A 23,490-nucleotide genomic window follows, 5' to 3' on the forward strand; every position below is an offset into this window, starting at 1 on the left:
CAAGGCAGAAATACCCGCGGGGCTTCGACCGATAGCACCGCTGAGATTCGGACCGCTGTGCCACCCGAGCGCAATCACACATTTACGTTATCGTTAACGTTAATTAAGCTGTTAAGTTATTAAGCTGCATTAATTGTGGACAGATTTGGAGATTTAAACAGTTATTATTAATAAAAATAATCTAACACAAAAATCTTTTGTAAATGCTCCTTAAAACCCCCTTCAGTTTGCTTTCTAAATTACATATTAAATAAAGAAAATATTGAGGTTTATTGTATTGTATAATGTTACTGATTACTGTAATATTTACGTTTACAGCATTTAGCAGACGCCTTTATCCAAAGCGACTTACAGTACTGTAACAGTGTACAGTCTAAGCAATTGAGGGTTAAGGGCCTTGCTCAAGGACCCAATAGTGGCAGTGGTGGGGCTTGAACCAGCGACCTTTCGATTTCTAATTCAGTTCCTTAACCACTAGGCTACAACAGCAAAGTAAAAAGCTTTACTATGATTTATTAATGAGTGATTGTGATTATACAGGCTTTTGTTTTTACGCATTGAGTCTTGTTATGCTCTTCCTTATACAGAATATGTTTCAGAAAATATATGGTAAGATTATAGGGTGAGATTGTAGGGTACAGAGTCTTTCGAAGATATTTTGGGGATGGGGTCGAATCCCCCGTCATGTCTCAAATACAGGTTCTCTGTAGGATAATATAGTATTTCTGTACATGGGGTTAAATTCCACTAATAACACAAATAAAAAGCACAACTAGCTATTAAATCCTGGGGCGTCGGTGACACGCTGATTTCCAGTAAGCAGTAAACAGGTGCAGGGTACAAACCCGGGTCTTCACAGGGCCACCCGATCCACCTGCTGCAGCGTTCTACAGGATTTCTAATGAAATCTAACGAGTTCATGTGTTTCTTCTCTCAGTTCACAGTTTAGCCAGTTATGGGGTTTGCTGCTTCAGGTTCTTTAATGGCAAAATTCCCATCAAAAACGTGGTGAAGTATGAGAAGACGAGCTCGGACTGTGCAACTCCCGGATACATGTGAGTATCTGAGCTGATATAGGGACAAACGTTTGGTTTACAGGTGAAATAAATCACTTATAAAGGAGGAATCATGAGCATCCATGTTAGTGAACGTTAAAAAAATAGCCATAACATTTCTACACTCACTGTCCATTTTATCAGCTCCACTTACCATATAGAAGCACTTTGAAATTCTACAATTACTGACTGTAGTCCATCTGTTTCTCTGCATGCTTTGTTACCCCCTTTCATGCTGTTCTTCAATGGTCAGGACCCCCACAGAGCAGGTATTATTTAGGTGGTGGATGATTCTCAGCACTGCAGTGACACTGACATGGTGGTGGTGTGTTAGTGTGTGTTGTGCTGGTATGAGACACAGCAGCGCTGCTGGAGTTTTTGAATACCGCGTCCACTCGCTATCCACTCTATTTGACACTCCTACCTAGTCGGTCCACCTTGTAGATGTAAAGTCAGAGACGATCGCTCATCTATTGCTGCTGTTTGAGTCGCTCATCTTCTAGACCTTCATCAGTGGTCACAGGACGCTGCCCACGGGGCGCTGTTGGCTGGATGTTTTTGGTTGGTGGACTATTCTCAGTCCAGCAGTGACAGTGAGGTGTTTAAAAACTCCAGGAGCGCTGCTGTGTCTGATCCACTCATACCAGCACAACACACACTAACACACCACCACTGGGGGTCCAGACCATTAAAGAACAGGGTGAAAGGGGGTAACAAAGCATGCAGAGAAACAGATGGACTACAGTCAGTAATTGTAGAACTACAAAGTGCTTCTATATGGTAAGTGGAGCTGATAACATGAAACCAGGAGGTGGTTTTAATGTTATACTTTTTATAGTCAAGGTTTATTCATGATATATAACCAATTCCTCTTAGCTTGGACTAATATAACGTTTTTATTTGTATGTTCTAGAGTCACAACGGTTAAACAGCAACTGTGTATTAAAGACATCTCTCATCTGAATAACAATAAATAAGAGGAGTGAGGAACACACACCCCCCACAAACACCGCCTAGAGCAGTGGACTCGTTCCAATATGTATCAGCTATCGAACAAATTCAGCTTCTTGATTGTACAATTCTCAGTTTGCTTCAGGCAGTAGATTTAATTTCTTTATTTTGCTTTAATGCACGATGACTGAATGAATTCTTTCATTTTTACATAATCAATGGCAAAATAAAATAAATATAAAAAACTTCTGTTCTTTTTCTACTTATTTGTGAGTGCATGTGGTCAGTGTGTGCAGAAATAATCATTAATAATTACTTACAAACACGAACGTTTTCTCTCTGTAATCTCACACTAAATAATAGAAGCAAAACTAAATATAACTGATTACTAATTTTATAATTGTTAAGGGCTCGTCTGTCCAGCATGGGATGGGGGCAGTTTAGAGTATCATGCCCACCTGCCATGCCATTATGAGAGTGACTGACTGCTCTACATTTGCCTTCTTTTAATAAGTGCAGTCTCTGCGCCTCATCAAGGATTAATTCGTCTATTCCTGCCTTTTATATCAACATTCACTGACCTCCCGTCTCCCTCCGGACTCTCGATCTCACCGGTCATGTGACGTTATCACGTTTTCATATCACAAAAACAGCTGTTTCAACATCAGCTGAATGGGCATAAATTCCCCCACACATACTTTGACATACTTCAAAGTCTTGTGAGAAGCTTCTCAGAAGAGCGGCTGTTGTTCTAGCCGAAATGATCACACAGAGGGTCAGTCTATTTTAATAGAATTTGATTTTGAAACTGGACGTCTAACAAACTCATGGTCAGGTGTCCAAATGCTTTTGACCATATAGTGTAACTAAGCACAATTAAAATGTTGGCTGTGGATGGTAAATGTGGTATAAATGTTTCTAGACACATCTCTCACCTACTATCATATGTAAAAACAACAACCTTCTAATTAAGCTTACACTTGTCTACTACTGAGAGCGCCCCCTAGTGGCTATTATATAAATATAAACCATCACTTTTTGAGCAAAGATTATGTGGAAAAAATACTTCCTAAAAGATTCTAAACTGTTTGTGGGAATTTGTGCCCAAAGTTCAGGCACTGGTTAAGACCTGGCTCGCAACGGACATTCTAATTAATCCCTAATTCCTGAAGGCTACTGAAGCCTATACACCAAACTTGTCAAACCATGCCTTTATGGACCTCACTTTGAGTCCTGATGAGACAGGAAAGGTTCTTCCCTAAAGTACTTCCTGCGAAATTATACACCTCTAAGCACAACTTATAATTAGGACGGGTGTCCATACACTTTTGGCTGTAAGGTAATTTATATTGTAAAAAAACAAAAACAAAAAGCATTCTTAACTTACATGCAAGGTTGGCAGTGATCGGTAGGTCGTGGGTTCAAGCCCTATCACTGCCAGGTGCTGCTGCCGGGCCCTTTCGGGTGGCGGCAGTGACGAGAGATCTAACCAGTTATTTGTAGTAAAATTCTACTGTAATGCTACCAAACTATGTGTATGTGTGTGTGTGTGTGAGAATCAAAAAAGATCCAGTTTGTTTTTGGCCATTAGTGGCCTGTTTATTAAAATCCTCGTCATTAACATCGTTTGCACTCAGATTTGGGGGCAAAAACAATCAGTGTCCACAAGGGGGCAGAATACGCTGTATAAAGGAGGGGCGGAGTGCAGGACGCATCTCAGATTCATTCATTCATTCATTCATTCATTCATTCATTCATTCATTCGTGTACAAAGTCTGAATCTTTCTGGAATGTTATTATATAATGTGGGCGCACTCATGAGTCGTAATGGTGTGTGTGTGTGTGTGTGTGTGTGTGTGTGTGTAACCTGGAGGCCATAAACATGCAGGAATCAAATGTTAGAAACACTGTGGTGCTGAGGCTGGTTAAAAGATTTTCCCTTTTTTCTTGTTCTTTTCCATCGTCCTGAAAAACATGAGAGTAGAAGAAAAGATTCGTGAGCACTCGGCAATGATGAAAAAGTAATCACACCCCCCCCTTTAAAAGAAAAACATTGTGTGTGTGAGTGTGGTTGTGTTTGTGTGTGAGTGTATGTGTGTGTGTATGCGTGCACGTGTATGTGTGTCCATATATGTGTGTGTATGTGCGTGTCTGCATATGTGTTTGTGTGCATATATATATATACATGTGTGCATGTGCATGTGTGTGTGCATATGTGCGTGTGTATGTGCGTGTCTGCATATGTGTGTTTGTGTGTGCGTATATGTTCGTGTGCATATGTATGTGTGTTTATGTGTGTTTATGTGTGCATATGTGTGTTTGTGTGTGCATGTGTGTGTGTTGCATATGTGTGTGTGTGTACATGTGTTTATGTTTGCACATATGTGTGTTTGTATGTGTGCTTATACAGTATGTGTGTGTATGTGCTGATGTGTGTGCAGGTGTGTATGAGCATGTGTGTGTCTAGGTGCATGCTTTTGTGTGTGTACGTGTGCAAATGTGTGTCTATGTGTGTGCGTACATGTGTTTGTATGTGTGCACATGTGTATGTGTGTGTATGCTTATGTGGCTGCATGTATATATATAGTGTGTGTGTGTGTGTGTTTATTTGAGTGTATGTGTCTGTGCGCATATGTTTGTGTGTATATATATGGATATTTGTGTGTGTATGTATGTGTATATAGATATGTGTATGCATTTATGTGTGTGTATGTGTGTGTGTATATATATACTGTATATATATATATATATATATATATATATACTGTATATATAGATGTGTGTGTATATATATGTGTGTGTGTGAGTGTATATAGATATGTGTGCACATGTTTTTGTGTGTATGCATTTATGTGTGTGTGTGTGTGTGTGTGTGTGTGTGTGTGTGTGTGTGTCGTACTTGGAGGCGTCGAGTTTCTGCTGTTCCAGCAGGCGTTGCTGAGCCTCCCAGTTTGCCTTTTCCTCCTCGAACTGCCTCCTCTTCAACTCCAGCTCCTTGTACTGCACCTCCAGGTTCTTCTTCATCTGCTCGTGCCTCCTCTCCAACTGCAACACACACACACACAATAAAATCTAAGCAGCTGAGATATAAGGGCCTTGCTCAGGGGCCCAACAGCCTGTCAGTTCACTAATCTTCGCTGGGTTGAAGTGGGTGCACCTCGTTTTTACTGTGTTTGGTGGCTCAGTTGTTGTGGTCTAATCAACAGGGCTTGTCATTCAAAGGTTGCTGGTTTGAGCCCCACCACTGCCAGGCGGCCACTGTTGGGTACGATGGACGGATTTTTGGGAAACGAGGGGTAAAAAGCGAGCCCGTACCTCCGCCTCCGAGTCCTTCAGCTTCTGTTTCTTCTCCTTAACCTTCATCTCAAACACCTGCTCCATCTCACTCTCCATCTTCTTCATCTTCATCACGTGCTCCCGTCGCTCCTCCTCCATCTGAGCCAGGGGACTCCTGAACACACACACACACACACACACACACACACTATATTACTATATGTCGAAAGTGTGTGGACACCCGTCCTAATGAATGAATTTCGGTGTTCCAGCCACACCCATTGCCATATACAACACCAATAAAGTACAGGCCCGTACTTGGTCAGCTGGCCTTTGCTCTTGTTAGCGTCCACTCCGTTGCAGGTGACGGCGGCGAGCTTCCTGCTGCGGTAGTTCTCATAGTGGACGTTGTTGGTCACGTCCTTCAGATCCTGCATGTGAGTCCTAAAGAGAAAAAGGTTCGAGGATTTGGTCAACAACACAACCCAATCCCCCAATCCAACCCTGATCATATCCAATTCCCAATTGTGAACCCGATCACCACACGCCCCCTCTGACACGGCCGCTACTTATCACCCGTGTTGGGTTCTCACACGGAGCCGAATCGAGTACGGAGAGACACGCTAAGCCCCATGTAACCCACCAACCCCCCATATCACCGATTTATCGTCCCTGTTAACCCTATTTTTATGTTTTGCTCCACAGGCTGAAAATCCCTGTGCTAGCGTGTTAGACCTCTGCACCACCGATTCTTTCATGTTTATGATACGTCTGGTAATAACGTGCATCATATAATATAAACCTGATGTCTAATCAAAGCCTCTTAGCTAGAATATTTGCTAAAAATATGAATCGAGCTAATTACTTTCCATAAACATCATTTCTACTAAAAAGACCATTATTTGCTATATAGTACATGTCAGTATATTAAATTAACATGCATGGTGTGTGTGTGTGTGTGTGTGTGTGTACGTCACCTGATGAGCATGTTCCTCAAAACTGTGAAGTCACAGTGCTCTCCGTTCTCCACTGAAACAGTAACAGAAACACAGCGGCGTTAGCTTAGCTTCTCTAACTGAGCTCAGAAACAATTAAAAAGAATTAGTCAGACTTTATAACCGAGGGTTTTTATTATGATGATTCTGCAGGATTTATTTTTGCTCAGTTTGAGCTTCCAGCACACCTGAAGCTGATACATATACTGTATATATACTGTATATATATATAGTGAATCAGACTGGGATTGTAAGAACGAGGTGTTCGTTGGTTCCTGTTGAACTCGGGAGTCGTGAGTTCAGGATTTCTGGCTTCAGGTGTGTTAGAAACTCCAAATGAACAAATATAAAGTCCGACTGAGGGTCAGCAGGGTTCAGTTAGCACATGGACGTCTGACCATGGGGACACAGTTAGACCGTGTGTGTTGTTATACACTACAAAAAGGTTTTATTTATCATCAAGATAAATATTATCAAAACGTTCAACCTTTTTCAACATGGAACACCAGCTTTAAATGAGAGCAACAATGGAACATGAACTTAGATCACAGCAGAAGCTGAACATACACTACATGGACAAAAGTTTAAGGAAGGACCTTTCCTATTCCAACATGAGCCCTGACTGACCTCAGCCCAGATGTACAGCTCTGGAATGAACTGGAACATCAACTGATCAATCGGCGCCCAGCCGTACACATGCTGTCATCTTTTTTTACCGAACGGGCACAAATCCCCACAGACACACTTCAAAATCTTGTGAGAAGCTTCTCAGAAGAGCAGCTGTTGTTCTGTTGTTGATTTATTTATTAATTAATAGCATTTTTTTTTTTTTTTTTTTAGGGCATGCCGTAGCCTAGTGGTTAAGGTACTAGTAATCTGAAGGTCGCTGGTTCAAGCCCCACCACTGCCAGGCTGCTGCTGTTGGGCCCTTGAGCAAGACCGCTTACCCTCAATTGCTCAGACTGTATACTGTACTGTACTGTAATGTAAGTCGCTTTGCATAAGAGTGTCTGTTAAATGCGGGCGGCACGGTGGCTCACAGAAAGAAGGTCCTGGGTTCGATCCCAAGGCAGGCAAGTCCAGGTGCTTTCTGTGTTCTTGCATGTTCTCCCCGTGTCTGCGTGGGTTTCCTCCGGGAGCTCCGGTTTCCTCCCACAGTCCAAAAACATGCAGTCAGGTTAATTGGAGACGCTGAATTGCCCTATAGGTGAATGTGTGTGAATGTGTGTATGTGTGTTTGCCCTGCGATGGACTGGCGCCCCGTCCAGGGGGTTACCGTGTGCCTTGCGCCCATTGAAAAGCTGGGATAGGCTCCAGCACCCCCCACGACCCTGATTGGATAAGAAGTTAAGAAAGTGAGTGAGTGAGTGAGTGTCAGACAAGCTTACGGTCGGGTGTCCGAATAGTCAAGCTTGTTCCAGTCACCAATAATAATAATAATAATAATAAAAAGGTTATATGTTTATTTAATTGTGCCGCTACAGTCGCGGCAGCTCTGTGAGCCACCAGAAGCGGTCAAAAGAAAAAAGACAGAGGCCACAAATTCCACGTAAATCTGTGAAAGCAGACAAAACAACACAGAAAGCACAAAAACAAAAAAACAAACAAACCAAACAAATGTCGTCCTGCAAGAGTGGTTAGCAAGTAAACAAGCACAAATAAAATAATAATAATAATAATAAACAATAAAACCAACAGAGCCAGAGTTTAGAGTAAACATGAAGGCAGCTGTGTACAGACAGACGAGGTCACGTGGTTATGTGATCAAACACACACACACACACACACACACACAAAGGACTCGTTAGCACTGTAGATGGGGGGGGGGGTCAACAAAACAAAGAACTGAAGAGCCGATGACTTCAGTCCGGTCGACTGCGGTTCTGCGAAAGTTCCGTCTCCTTCAGGAAGCCAAAGTGTTTCCATTCAGATGTTTCTCCGCTAAAAGGTTCTAGATCTAGGACAATCTGGTCCCACCGTGGTTTACAAGCCTTACATAAAGCCTCCACAAGGTGGCGCCAGCGTACAGGTTTATTCTGCCTGTTAAAATCTGTTTATTCAAGAAGAGCATCGTGGTAACGTCATCCCTGAACCACGAGCTTTTTGGAGATCCCATTCCAAAAGATAATGAAGTGTGAGGGTTCAGTTAGGCGCTGAAGTTGGATAAAAAGGCCCGACGCGCAGTCAGCATTCCATTTCATCCCAAAAATGATTTATCTCTTTGTGTCACCTCATTCACAATTTTCTTCCCAAATGTGCTGATCCTGCAACACGTGTGCAAAACGGACCGCTTCTTTTCACCTGCAAGAGGCGGGTATATATGGAGATACATATATTTGTTTATGCACTTTCTCCCGGGTCCTCTCTACTAAAGTCGATCCCCGTCCTGATTGAGGAGAGCGAGACGACACGCGCCCCCTCTGTCACGTGTGCCGTAGCCGACTGCATCTTTCTACCTGCACGAGGCAAGTTCATATAGGGATCAGCTTTGTGTACGGAGAGCCACACCCTGATCAACACATTATTCCTCGACTCAATCAGCCAGCAGAGGTCATAATTGCCCCAGAACAACCAGCCAATCAATGTTCATGGTGGCACCCAGCACTTGTGAGTGGAGACCCGTATTGCGCACGGAGAGTCACGCACTGATCTCTGTTATCCCCCGTCTCTGTGCAGCACCATCGATCAGCCAGCAGAGGTCGTAATTGCAGCAGTTATGAGGAACCCCAGGCAGCCCTCCCTCCCTTCCCCGGATCAGCCAATCTCTTTCAGGGTAGCACAACCAAAACACATACATGACAAGCAGCATACCAGCTGGAACAACTAAGGACCTTCCCTAAACTGTTCCCACAGAGTTGTGCTGGGATTACAGGGTTCGAATCCCAAGCTGTGCTATCGACCAGTCAAGCATCTACACACAGGCATGATTGGCTATGTCTGAGGGGAGGGATGGAGGGCACCGTGATGGATTGGCCTCCCATCCGGGCCACACCCACCCTTCGGATATTAGCCAATCATGTCCACGCAGACGCCAGACTGGCTGATAGCACCACCTTTTTCTCTTGTTTCATCTGACAGCAGTTCTGATTCGTCTCGATGCTTCTGTGGTCTGTAGGAACGGAGACGGCTGAAGGTTTTTTTACCGTCTGATCTACCTGAGGATCAGGAGGATGGAAACACCACCACGGACGTCTCGCGTACGGCGTGTTAAATTCCGTTAGCCGCGTGGACCGGCGATGCCTTACCCGCTGGGAAGAAGAACCGACGGCCCCGGGTGTCGACCGATCACCTGCAGGAACCACCTACCTGTGAGCAAACGCTGAAGAGGGGCGGGGCTTTGGGGCCGACCTCCTCCGCTGCGGGTAACCTGCGACCCTAATTGGCTACTAGGTTTCTAAATGACGGGTGGAAGTCGGGGGTTAGATGGTGCGACGATAAGCGGGAAAAAGAAAAGTCAGGGGAGGGATGGAGGGTCTACGGGGGTCATGGGGGTCGCGGTTCTAATAAGACGGGTCGATGATGCTTGGCATGGAAGCGGAGGAGAGAATATAACTCAACCCTTCTGTTCTGAGCCTGATATTAAAAATGCAGCTTTTTAAGAGGCCAGCAGAACACGAGGGTCGAGCGTCATGAGTGACCGCTGTGTGATCTTTTCAGCTAGAACAACAGCCACTGTATTGAGAAGGCTTCTCACAAAGGTGTGACGCATGTCTGTGGGAATTTGTGCCCATTTAATCAAAAGATGCCAGCATTTGTATCAGTAGATGATCCCAGAGCTGTTGAGTGGGGCTGAGGTCAGAGCTTCTTTAAACTGAGCTTTTCCTTATGTCTTTATAGAGCTTGAGTCATGCTGGAACAGGAAAGGACCTTCCCTAAACTGTTACCTAAACTCGGAAGCATATAACTTCCTTTATATTAGTGATTTATTACACCTGCACGAGGCGGATTCACACGGAGATCCGTATCTCGCACGGAGAGTCACGCACTGATCTCCGTTGTCCCCCATCTCTGTGCAGTTGTAGCCTAGTGGTTAAGATACTGGACTAGTAATCAGAAAGTTGCTGGTTCAAGACCCACCACTGGCAAATTGCCCGTGTTGGGCCCTTGAGCAAGGCCCCTAACCCTCAATTGCTTAGACTGAATACCGTCACAGTGCTGTAAGTCACTTTGGACCAGCAGAGGTCATGAGGAACCCCGGCAGCCCTCAGGAGAGCCAATCACTGTCTGCGTAGGCGCCCGGTCGCCCAGTGGACACTTTTCCTTTCAGGGTTTCCATCCCAACCATGGCAAAAGACCACTGTTTCACATGCCAGCCATATTTATATGGGCACAGAGAACTAGTAAGTACTAAGTAACTGAAGTTTGCTGTTGGGCCCTTGAGCAAGGCCCTTAACCCTCAATTGCTTAGACAATTGCTATGTCCGAGGGGAAGGATGGAGCGCACCGTGAAGAACTGGCGTCCTGTCTGGGGTGAGTTACTGCACTGTGCCCAAGGATTCTAGACAAGGAGTCTTTCGGCCACACCCACCCCTCGGACATTAGCCAATCATGTCTATGCGGACGCTCGTCCAGCCACTGTTGGGCCCTTGAGCCAGGCCCTTAACCCTCAATTGCTTAGACTGTATACTGTAAATGTAAAGCAGTGGCAGTGGGCGTGGTTGAACCACAACCTGAACCATTCAAGCGATCGGACCCAAAACTGCTGGGATACAGGGTTCGAACCCCCAGCTGTGCTATCGTCCGGTCGAGCGTCTACACACAGACACCCGCCCCTCGGACATTAGCCAATCATGTCCATGCAGACGCTCGTCCAGGTAATAGCACCACCACTGTTGGGCCCTTGAGCAAGGCCCTTAACCCTCAGTTGCTTAGACTGTAAGCTTCGAATGTAAATGAATTTTATAAATAATGACCAAGACGCGAGCTCAGCCGTATAAACGCCGTCCTACACACAACCACTGAGATCATGGGAGGAGGACGTAAATAATTAGGACCCTGTAGAGATGAGTTAGAGAGCCATGTTGCTCCGTTTCTACCAGCCAGCATCACGTACGGGTTCCACCGTGATGCTCGGTAGAGGAGAACCTAAAAACCTGGAGGACGCTCAGAGCAACATTCAAGCTGCACGTGAGAAAAGGAAGCGGGGACGGACGGACGGACGGAGGGAGGGAGGAAGGAAGGAAGGACCTGAGGGGTGTGGGGGGGGAGGGGGGTGGCATTAACATGAAAAATGGCGTTTACCAAAAATGCCCTCTGTCAGTCATGGAAAAGAACACAGAAAGAAAACAAAGAGAAACAGAAAGAACAAGACGTGAACCACCGAGGAGAGGAAGTAAAAAAAATCAAACCACATACGAACATTCACTCATTCATACATTCACTGTCTGTTTTACCACCGGTTTAACCTGGTCAGGGTTGCAGTGGGTCTGATACTTTGTGCGGAAGGCAGGAAACACCCCGCCACCACGCCAGTCACACGTCTAGTATCTCCAATTAACCTGAATGTAAATCTTTGCACCCAGAGGAAACCCACAAGGATGCAGGGAGAACATACAAACTATTTTTCTAACATGTCCCAGTACAGGAGTGGACGTGACTGCCGTGCAGTTCATCGCTATACGTTTAATTGTTGTTCCTGCTGCTTTAGGTCGTCCTGCGGCTCGTTTCTGTATAAACAGTCCGGCAGCACATTATGAAATCTTGTGTGATGCGCCTGTCTGGGGACCATTTGTAAAACCGATCGTACTGGCGTTAATGTTTCGGCCAGCAGAGGGCGCACGGAGGCGCAGACGACTGATGTGTCAGTTTCTTTTGCAAATCTTTGCACCCGGAGGAAACCCACAAGGAAACAGGGAGTACATACAAACTTCCACAAAGAAGGGAATCGAACCCAGACCCTTCCTGCTGTCAGGTGACAGCCCTACACACCCAACAAGCATCATATTTGTTTTTTATTTTTCGAACATGTCCCAGTACAGGGGTTCTGTCCGAGGTGCAGGAGTGGACGTGACTGCCGTGTAGTTCATTGCTACACGTTTAATTGTTGTTCCTGCTGCTTTAGGTCGTCCTGCGACTCGTTTCTGTATGAACAGTCCCGGCAGCACATTATGGGACGATTTGTAAAACCGATCGTACTGGCGTTAAGACTCGTGTCCCTCTGCGCTGCCATTTCGGCCAGCAGAGGGTGCACGGACGCGCATATGATTGATGTGTCAGTTTCTTTTGTAAATCTTTGCACCCGGAGGAAACCCACAAGGATACAGGGAGAACATACAAACTTCCACAAAGAAGGGAATCAAACCCAGACCCTTCCTGCTGTCAGGTGACAGCCCTACCCACCCAACAAGTATCGCATGTCCCAGTACAGGAGTTTTGCCCAGGGTGCAGGAATGGACGTGACTGCCGTGTAGTTCATTGCTACACATTTAATTGTTGTTCCTGCTGCTTCAGGTCGTCCTGCGACTCGTTTTGAACGACTTCCGCATGAACGCTTGTGTGATGCGCCTGTCTGGGGACGATTTGTAAAACCGATTGTACTGGCGTTAAGACTCGTGTCCCTCTGCGCTGACATTTCGGCCAGCAGAGGGCGCACGGAGGCGCAGATGCACCTCGTAAGAGTTAATGCTCACACACACACTCACGCTCCGATTAGCCCGACACCCACGTGGACACAAGGAGAACATGCAAACTCCATACAGAAAGCAGAACCGCTACCCAATCTGAAGTGGGTTTCCCAAAATAGGAGAGGACTTCAAAGGAAAGCAAAAATAGGGGGGGGGGGGGGGGGGGGAACTCAACACTGGACATGACATCAAAGTCATTTATGGTGTGTGATGCGAGAGGGGTGAAGGGGGCAGTTCAAAACAAACAGAACTAGAATATCTCAAAACGTACCAGTAAGAATGACCAGTTCTCCCATTACTAGCATAGTCATGATGTGTGTGTGTGTGTGTGTGTGTGTGAACGTACCTTCTGCGACACCCCAGGGGTACTGACGCCCTCTGACTTTCCTGCCGTTCACTTCGACCACCACGTTACTGCCCACCACGGCCAGAGGCATCCGCTCCTGTCACACACACACACACACACACACACACACAGTTAATTACAGACATTACACACACCCGTATTGATCTCTAAATCAATCAAAATCAATCACGTGTTGTGTCCGTTTGAGTCTGGACTGACTGATCAGTGTTACGCTACATGGTCGAATGTATTCGGACGCCTGACCGTGAGCTTGCTGGACATCCCGTTTCATAAACAAATGCAAATAAAATAGAGTGACCGCTGCTGTGTGTTATCTTTTCAGCTAGAACAACAGGCCTTTGAAGTATATCTGAGGGGGTCAGTCGATGTTCCGGTTCATCCCAGAGCAGTTGAGTGGAACTGAGATCAGGGCTCCTGTGCAGGATGCTTGAGCTTCTTTACAGAGCTTGCTTTGAGCAAGAACATGAAAGGACCTTCCCTAAACTGTTGCCACACAGTCAAAAGCATATCATTTCCTTTTTTATCTTCATATAATTGATTTATACATAAATTAGAAAGGGTGTCCCAATACTTTAGACCCTATAGTGTATCTTATCCAGGCTGCTCCTCTGTACCTTTATCTTGCGGATTATTTTGTTGTCCTCGTCCTCCTCTGTATCCGGAAACTCGTAAATCTTGATCTTGTGCTCCTGGATCTCTTTCATGATCTGGAACAGAGAAGGGAAATGTTCAGAGAAGCAACACACACTGTTACACACACTGTTACACACACACGTGTGTGTCTATCGTTTTGGGACGACGCCCTTCTGATCATCTAGGATGCAGATGAAGCTGATTGGGGTGTCACTAGGGCTGCCGCGATTGGTCGACCTATTCCATGAAACTATGTTTATAAATGATCCTTTTAAATTTCTATGTTTCCATTCATATAAGCGTTCATATAATTTCCCTCAGCACGACTTGCTGCGTGCAGGACCTGAGTCGTATCTGGTCCAGTCACTGGTTGGGGGCATTAAGCGCCGTCTTAAAAAACACCGTCTGCAGCCGTCAGAGGACGATTGTAGAACTTTCAAAGAAAAGATCAGAAGTTTTCCAACCCAAATCATCCAAAGTTTGGTGATACTTAAAACTGGCACAAAACTAAAAGCTGGTTTGTTCACTGTGCAGAGCTTTGATGGTACCACAGCAGCACCAGCGCCATGTCACACGTCTGTATTGTTTCATTATGCTTCTTAATCACGGAGATCTTGGAATACCATATTTCTTAGTGAGTTCAGTTTAACCGCCGCGCACTTTGCTGTGTTGGACTGAAGTGTTGAGTGAATGTGGAGGTTAGGATCTGGGCTCATTCTGTCGTTACTGTACGTCAGACTTAATGAGACGTGGCTACATCTAACTGTTTTATTCCTGCTATAAGTTGAAGCACGTTGCTTTGTGTACAGAGCGCCATAAACACGTGCTGCACTCTGTTTAATATGGAGCTCTTGAGAATGTGATCATATGGACATAAACCCTGTTTACATTTAGTTCTGCCGTACTTGTGTATAATCTACCTCACCATTATTTATTTACTCAGTACCATGTACTAACCAACACTTGTCACTTGTCTCTAGTCTTGTCTTCCTTTATTTATTTTAAGCATTCACGTATTATTGTAATGTCGTCTACCTGCACTGTACTGTACTTGTCTTGCACTTTTTGTTCTATGTTGCACCTTGGACCCGGAGGAACGTTGTTTCGTTTCAATATGTACTCGTATAGAGCTGAAATGACAATAAACCTCTCCTGACTCTTGATTATTATGCGTATTATTATGAGAAGCTTAAATGAGATTCTGAATTACATTTTTTGGAGGAAAATTAATCGTTTAGATTAATCGACTACTCAATAAAATTGTCTATAGATTAATCGATAGAAAAATGGTCGTTAGTGGCAGCCCTAGGTGTCACACTCTCCTCCATTCTGTACCTTCTGGACCAGACAAAGTCAGGACGACTGAACATAAGACTGGATGATAAGACGATGGTTGAGGAGCACTCAAGGCTTCCCACAGTGCACTGGTGGCTTCCCATAAGGCCTTCCCTCCTTCAGACACCATCAGTGGTTTTGGATGCACATTGGTTGGCCCCACTAAAACCTGTGCCTTTAATGTAGTGGGCGAGTGTATTTGCCTCCTCAACCTCCACCACACCCCTGTATATTTGACAGCAGTGCACTCTGGGTATTATCTTTCCCCTAATAATGTAGACTAGTTATTAAAAACAGCAGCTTTATTAAATAAACTCTAGAAATCCAGTAACACGAACCTGTTTCTTGAACTGCTGGCACTCCTCCGGCGTGAGGGTGTCGGCCTTGGCGATGAGCGGGATGACGTTGACTTTGTCGTGCAGACGCTTCATAAACTCGATATCCAGAGGCTTCAAACTGGAAAGATCAAACACACCCAGTTAATCACTGACTGGTTCAGTAATCTTATTCCCTCAAGATTTAAACCAATCAGAACCTTTAAAAATGGCATCACCTTTTAAACAGCACCATGTAAACATGTCTTGAGGGAGTCCTGCAGGGGGCAGCACTAAAACACGCTCGCCTGCTACCACTGAGACCTGAGGTTCGAATCTGAGCGGTGCTATCAGCCAGTCAGGCATCCAGACAGACACGATCATGGTCCTGTGATGGATTGGCGTGCTGTACAGGGTGTGTTCTGAGAAATCAGACCCACCATGATATACTTTCATCTAGACCATCCGTTGCGGTTTGGTGCCCCCCCTCTTCCCCAACAGACACAGCCAATCATGCCTGCAAACAGGCGCCCGACCGGTCGATAGCACCACTGGGGATTCAAACCCTGGATCCCTGAAGTTGTTTGTTAGAAACAGTAAATATTTCATCTCTCATCTTTTTTAATGAAATGCAGGTTTGCTAAATCATTGCTGCCTGTTTATATTTACATTTCCTAACTCTGTTCCACACTGGGATTTAAACACACACACACACACACACACACACACACAGAGTTTGTTTAGCCTGTTTTTCATGCAGGATCACGTCAGACTGTTAAAGTTCGTCCTTTCATTGCTGCATCTCTCACTACACACAAAGACGCCATTTACTCTGTGTGTGTGTGTGTGCATTGTGGGGCCTTTTCAACTCATGGTCAGTCAATGTGCAGATAAAATTAAACCCTTCTGTCCTTTAAAGGTTTCGGATGATCCCGTATTTAGGCGTCGCCACGGCGGATCTGGTCCTCGTTACAGATGCCCTTCTATTTACATCTGGGCTTGGGACCTGCACTGTGAGCGCAATGACTAGTCCACCTCCCGTTGGCCAGTCTGTTTCAGCCTACAGCAGGCGGAGTCATGACCGCAGTACCCACCCGTGACCAGAGGGGGCGATGAAGTACAGGCAGCAGTGCACTCGGTTATCGGGCATTTGTCGTCGGTTGACGCGTGACTCGGCGTTCAGGAAGTCCTCACATTTACTGTCGATGTAGTTTATTACCGGCTGCCAACTGAAGAGCGAAAGAGAGAAACAAGGACAAGAAATTAGTGAGTGGGTGTGGGAGTGAGTAAGTGGGTCTAAGTGAGTATGTGAGGGGGTGAATAGGTGAGAGATTGAGTGGGTATAAGTGAATGGTAAGTATGAGTGAGTGGGTGAGTAAGTGAGTGTGTGAGTGGGTGCGTGATTGGATGAGTGAGTAAGTGAGTGAATGGGTGAACAAGTGAGTGCAGGTAAGTGGGTGAGCGTGTAATTGGGAGAATGAGTGAGTGAGTAGGTCAGTCAGTGGGTGCGTAATTGAGTGGGTGTGTGAGTGAGTGGGTGCGTAATTGGGTGAGTTGGGGAGTGAGTGAGTGGGCTAGTGTATAATTGGGTATGTGGGTAAGTGAGTAAATAAGTCAGTGAGTGGGTGGGTGAATGAGTGGGCAAGTGTGTAATTGGGTGAATGAGTGGGTGAGTGAGTGGGTGTGTGAGTATGAGTGGGTGAGTGGGTGGATGAATGAGTGGGTGAATGAGTGAGTATGAGTGGGTGGGTGAATAAGTGGGCGGGTGAATGAGTGGGCAAGTGTGTAATTGGGTGAATGAGTGGGTGAGGGAGTGGGTGTGTGAGTGGGTGTGTGAGTATGAGTGGGTGAGTGGGTGGATGAATGAGTGGGTGAATGAGTGAGTATGAGTGGGTGGGTGAATAAGTGGGCAAGTATGTAATTGGGTGAATGAGTGAGCATGAGTGGGTGAGTGAGTGGGTGTGTGAGTGGGTGAGTAAGTGAGATGGTAAGTAGATGAGTGAGTGGTGAGTGTGTGGGCAGGTGTGTAATTGGGTGAATGAGTGGGTGAGGGAGTGGGTGTGTGAGTATGAGTGGGTGAGTGGGTGGATGAATGAGTGGGTGAATGAGTGAGTATGAGTGGGTGGGTGAATAAGTGGGCGGGTGAATGAGTGGGCAAGTATGTAATTGGGTGAATGAGTGAGCATGAGTGGGTGAGTGAGTGGGTGTGTGAGTGGGTGAGTAAGTGAGATGGTAAGTAGATGAGTGAGTGGTGAGTGTGTGGGCAGGTGTGTAATTGGGTGAATGAGCGGGTGAGTGCGAGAGTACGTCAGTGAGTAGGTGAGTAAGTAAGTGGGCGAGTGCGTGGGTGAGCGTGTAACTGGGTGAATGAGTGGGTGGGTGAATGTGTGAGTGGGTGAGCGGGTGAATGAATGGGTGCGTGAGTTGAGTGGGGGAGTATGACTGAGTATGAGTGGGTGAATGAGTAAGTGGGCGAGTGAGTGGGTGAGTATGAATGAGTGAGTGGGTGAGTGGGTGGCATTATTAAAAACGTAATAAAATAAGAGCCTCACCAGTTGCTGTTGTCGACGGCGTCTCCGAATCCGGGCGTGTCCACGATGGTGAGCGTGAGCTGCACCCCGCCCTCCTTTATCAGCACTTTAGACTGCTCCACCTGAGAACCAATCAGATCAGAGCGCCATCCGACAAGCCAATCAATCAATCAATCAAAATGAAGAGGTGTCCATATACTTAATGAAAGCGTAAATGCTCACTTTAAGCATCGAAGGTCAGATATTTACCGCACATCTGGGTTATACGGCCAAAAGTATGTGGACATCCGACCAGGAACATGGCTGGACATCCCATTCAACATCAATGGACTGTAAGAATGCGTCCCTGATGTTGACCGACTCGATGTTCCAATTCATCCCAAAGGTGTTTAATACATAGAATCAGAGCTATTTACATTAGGGCCTTGCTCAAGGGCCCAACAGAGGCCACCTGGCAGTGGTGAGGCTTGAACTGGCGACCTTCTGATTACTACACCAGTACCTTAACCACTAGGCTTCTCAAACCATGTGTTTATTGACCTGCAGCTGGAACAGGGAAGGGCCTTCCCTAAACTGTTTCCACAGGGTCGGAACCATGTCATTGTTATACTTCAGTAATGGTTACTATGAATGGTTTGGGTGATCGGGTGGTGCAGCGGTAAATCTGGGGTCCAGGGTTCAATTTCCCAGTAGTGCTATCGGCCGGTCGGGCGTCGGCATACGGGCAGACACTCGCTCAGCACTCGCTTCTTCCTGATACCAGTGTGTTCTCATGTGGACCCTGTTAAAAAAAAACATTGTGGATACGGTCCACTCGACGGTCCACTCGACGGTCCACCCGACGGTCCAGACGAGGCATGAGTGGTTGTGAGTATTGGGACGGGGCCTGACCATTAAAAAAGATCTCGAGGTGAGAAGAAACGTTTGGTTTGGTGTGTCAAACTGTTCAGAAGTGTGTGTGTGTGTGTGTGTGTGTGTGTGTGTGTGTGACGTGACCCAGACGAGATGCTTATCTTCTGTTCCTCATGACTGAACCTCAGCGGCGTCGTTTCCGGCCGCTCTCTCGGCTCTACTCCTCCACTCGCCGGCCGCGATCTCACAGGCTTCGTTATTTTTAGCTGACCCACTACGTACAAAAATGTGCTCTCGTTTTCTGCATCTCTTTCCTTTTCCTGCTGCGGCCGAAAGTATGTGGACGCCCGTCCTAACGATTGAATTTGGTCGTTTCTGCTACGTCCATTGCTTACAGGTGTATAAATAAATAATACGGTAATAATAATAATAACATTTTATTTATAAGCGGCTTTCAGGGTACTCAAGGCCTCTGTACAACCACACACACAAGACCGGGACGAAGGACAAGCTCACGGTCTGGTGTCCCAATACTTTTGTCCTTACAGTGTCTGAAGCCCAGTTTCCTCCTGTCCCCGTCGCGTCTAAATAAAAATCGAAGCCACCACAAAAATGTTCACTTCCCCGACCGCTGCCCCTCCTAACGGCCGCAGTGTGGCTCCCGCCACGAGAAAACCCGACTGTTTGGATCCATAAACACACACAAATACGAATAGAAAAAGCGTCCAAACACTAACTGGAACGCTGGTGTTCGTGGAGGCTGAAGGTTCGTCCACAACCTCAATGTTTCTTCAGTCGTCTGGTACCCAAAATTCAGAGCTTCTTCAGCTTAGAAGAAAACGCTCTATATGGTCAAAAGTATCTGGACACCTGACCATGAGCTTGCTGGACGTCCCGGTTTAAAAACAAACTGTATTAAAACAGAGTGATCTTTTCAGCTAGAACAACAATCACTGGTCTAAGAAGATGACTGGTATAAGAATATGTCATAACATTAAAACCACTCATTGTCCATTTTATCAGCTCCACTTACCATATAGAAGCACTTTGTAGTTCTACAATTACTGACTGTAGTCCATCTGTTTCTCTACATACTTTTTAAGCCTGCTTTCACCCTGTTCTTCAATGGTCAGGACCCCCACAGGACCCCCACAGAGCAGGTATTATTTAGGTGGTGGATGATTCTCAGCACTGCAATGACACTGACATGGTGGTGGTGTGTTAGTGTGTGTTGTGCTGGTATGAGTGGATCAGACACAGCAGCGCTGCTGGAGTTTTTATACCGTGTCCACTCACTGTCCACTCTATTAGACACGCCTACCTAGTCGGTCCACCTTGTAGATGTAAAGTCAGAGACGATCGCTCATCTACTGCTGCTGTTTGAGTCGGTCATCTAATAAACCTTCATCAGTGGTCACAGGACACTGCACACGGGGCGCTGTTCGCTGGATATTTTCGGTTGGTGGACTATACTTAATCCAGCAGTGACAGTGAGGTGTTTAAAAACTCCAGCACAACACACACTAACACACCACCACCATGTCAGTGTCACTGCAGTGCTGAGAATCATCCACCACCTAAATAATACCTGCTCTGTGGGGGTCCTGTGGGGGTCCTGACCACTGAAGAACAGCATGAAAGGGGGTAACAAAGCATGTAGAGAAACAGATGGACTACAGTCAGTAATTGTAGAACTACAAAGTGCTTCTATATGGTAAGTGGAGCTGATAAAATGGACAGTGAGTGTAGAAACAAGGAGGTGGTTTTAATGTTATGGATGATCGGTGTATGACTGAGGCATGGCGGGTCACTCTGCATGTCATGGGTAAGTGTGCTCCGAATGTCTGGGCGAAGCGGGAATTTCGGGAACGCTGGGAAAGCGCTCGCCTTTAGGTGTCGGGTTACGTGGGAACATTCCTAAAATTCCCACTGAACTCTGCTGGCCTCTACTGGAATGTCAACTTCACCCCCCCCCCCCCCCCTACCCCTTTCCCTCCTTAAAAAAGACAAACACACAAGTAGAACCACTCCAGATCTTCTCAGAGTCTCGGCTGACACCCCCGTCCGTCTGAAACCCCCCGCTGAACCCCCCCGCTGAACCCTGCTGGCTCTGTTTATCTTCTCCTAATATAGGCAAAACCGATCCGTCTCTGAGCTCTGTGCTCTCGGTGTGTTTACTCTGGCCTGAGCTCCGTGTACGTTTGCTCGGGGCTGATTTAGGTCTGACCGGGGTGCGACGTTTGAGGACCGGTTGATAGCAACAGCGCGGAAACAGAAACGAACTCAGGACCACAGAGATGAGAGGTGAAAGGTCGGGCAGGTCGGCGTACCTGTACAGTCTTTTTGATCCTCTGGGACGGACCGGGATAATCTTTGGAGTAAAGATCTGTCAGGAAGAGCGAGTTGATGAGCGTCGATTTACCCAATCCAGATTCACCTGAGAGAAAGAAACAGCCAATCAGAGGCAGGAATGAACGCCGGAGCGAACTGAGAACAAGGATGCATGAAAAAAAACACGACACACGATTCACGAAAACACACACACACACACACACACACACAGAGAAACAGAAACTCACACATACCTCACACATACATACAGAAATATATATATATATACACACACACACACACATATTTATGAAAACACACACACAAATGTATGGAGGCAAACACATGCAGAAACACACACACACACAGAAACACTTAAACACAGAATAACTCACACATACATACAGAAACACACATACACACAGATTAATGAAAACACACACACACATCAGGCATGCACACATATGGCCAAACACACACACAGAAACACTCAAACACACACACACACACACACACACACAAAAGAACTCACACATACACACCGAAATACACACACACACACACACACACACACACACACAAACACACACAAACAGAAACCCACACACACATCAGGCATGCACACATATGGGCAAACACACACACACACACACACATTCAAACACATACACACATACACACAGATTTATAAACACACACATACACACACACCAATGTACAGAAGCACACACACCCAGAAACACACACACCAGGCATGCACACATGAGCAAACACACACACACACACAGAGAAACACAGAATAACTCTCACACACACAGACACACACACAGATGTACAAAAACACACACACGCACACTCATGGGAGCATTTGCAGGAACACACACACACACACACACACACACACACACACACATATTACACTTGTTAGTACTGGTTGTGCATTTAATAAATGTCAGTTTGATTCTTCGTAGGTTTTGGGTTTGAAGAATTACACAATCTTAATATTACAGATGAACATAAACGTTCTGTGTTACGCTCGGTGGTTCATGATCCTCCAGCTCATCACCTCTCAGTAATCTGTGGTAGATTTTTATATACTAATAAATATCGCAGCACGTTTACGGTTCCGTCTCTTTAATGGTGCATCTCTGTCCTTCTCTTGCCCTCTGTCCCTCATCCCCCCCCCCCCCCGATCCACCCCCAGGGTTCAGGGCGACCTAATTAGCTCCCATCACGAGGATCTCTCTGAAGAGCTACGTTCTGATGGAACGGAGGGGTGACCCGCCTGACGTTCCTGCCCTTGTGCAGAGTCTCGGATAGATTTATTTTAGATGCCACATTTATTATCGCTCGGGTGGCTCAGCACCACCAAGATCTGGGTTCCAATCTCAGAGGTGCTATCGACCGACCGGGCGTCTACACAGACACGATCGGGTAAGTCTGAGTCTGGGGGTGGATTGGCAGTTCAGAAGATCCTGAGGAGCAACAGCAGCAACACACACACACACACAGACGTTGAGATGACAGGCGCTTTCATTCAGGTCGTGTGTGTGTGTCGTGTGTGTGTGTGTCGTGTGTGTTGTGTGTGTGAGACAGGATACAGATCACAGCTGGATGAGCGACCCGTCCGAAGACGCTTCCTGTCAGATTCCGCACATTCCTGCCTTTCATGTCTCCGCCCTTCACTTCCTCACCTCACGTTTATGGCCCCAGTTTAGCCCTCGGCCAGGTTCAGGAGGGGGGGGGCAAGTGCCTCATTCTGACCGCCCCCGTGGCAACCACAGCTGCCCCTCTGCGGGTATCAGCGGGTCTGAAACTTACGAGCTTCGAACGAGCGGTTTGGTTTGGATTGAACTAGGATCCATTGGAAGTCTGTCTGTGGGAATTTGTTCCCAGTCAGTAATACAGAAGTACACTGGGCACTGATGTTGATGTTCTGAATTTAAATATTAGAAGGGCCGTCCCAATACTTTCCGTCCACACACACACACTATTTCTAAGCCTCAGAATCTGGCTGGTTATGAATGTAAACCCCTCTATCTCCTCCACAGCTTGACCGAACATCTCACCACGGTTCCTCTAGTTTGCTCCTCTCCAGCTTTGAGAATTTGAGGAGGAACCCTGGTGAGATGTTGGGAGGACAGAGGGGCGTACACAGAGGAAATTTAGGAGAACAGGAAACCCCCTTTTTTCCCTCTCAGCAGTTTTTCAAGTGAAAGCGCAGCTC

The 23,490-nt window shown here is 46.2% G+C and overlaps 1 protein-coding gene across 2 annotated transcripts in view; it reads right to left on the bottom strand.

The window, feature by feature from the left end:
• Positions 1–3,579: 3,579 nt before the first annotated feature.
• Positions 3,580–23,490, bottom strand: part of septin15 (septin 15) — a 28,734-nt gene continuing 8,823 nt past the window's right edge. For both annotated transcript variants that reach the window (XM_063000318.1, XM_063000316.1), the window contains exons 3-13: positions 21,263–21,369; positions 18,102–18,202; positions 16,644–16,778; positions 15,574–15,691; positions 13,882–13,974; positions 13,247–13,343; positions 6,260–6,311; positions 5,601–5,726; positions 5,322–5,457; positions 4,906–5,051; positions 3,580–3,971 (exon numbers count right to left, since the gene is read on the bottom strand). In XM_063000318.1, coding sequence (XP_062856388.1) covers positions 3,932–3,971; positions 4,906–5,051; positions 5,322–5,457; positions 5,601–5,726; positions 6,260–6,311; positions 13,247–13,343; positions 13,882–13,974; positions 15,574–15,691; positions 16,644–16,778; positions 18,102–18,202; positions 21,263–21,369 — 1,151 coding nt within the window. In that variant the 3' untranslated portion in view covers positions 3,580–3,931. The remainder of the gene's footprint in view (positions 3,972–4,905; positions 5,052–5,321; positions 5,458–5,600; positions 5,727–6,259; positions 6,312–13,246; positions 13,344–13,881; positions 13,975–15,573; positions 15,692–16,643; positions 16,779–18,101; positions 18,203–21,262; positions 21,370–23,490) is intronic.

Source organism: Trichomycterus rosablanca, chromosome 8, assembly GCF_030014385.1.
Source record: "Trichomycterus rosablanca isolate fTriRos1 chromosome 8, fTriRos1.hap1, whole genome shotgun sequence".
Lineage (NCBI taxonomy): Eukaryota > Metazoa > Chordata > Actinopteri > Siluriformes > Trichomycteridae > Trichomycterus > Trichomycterus rosablanca.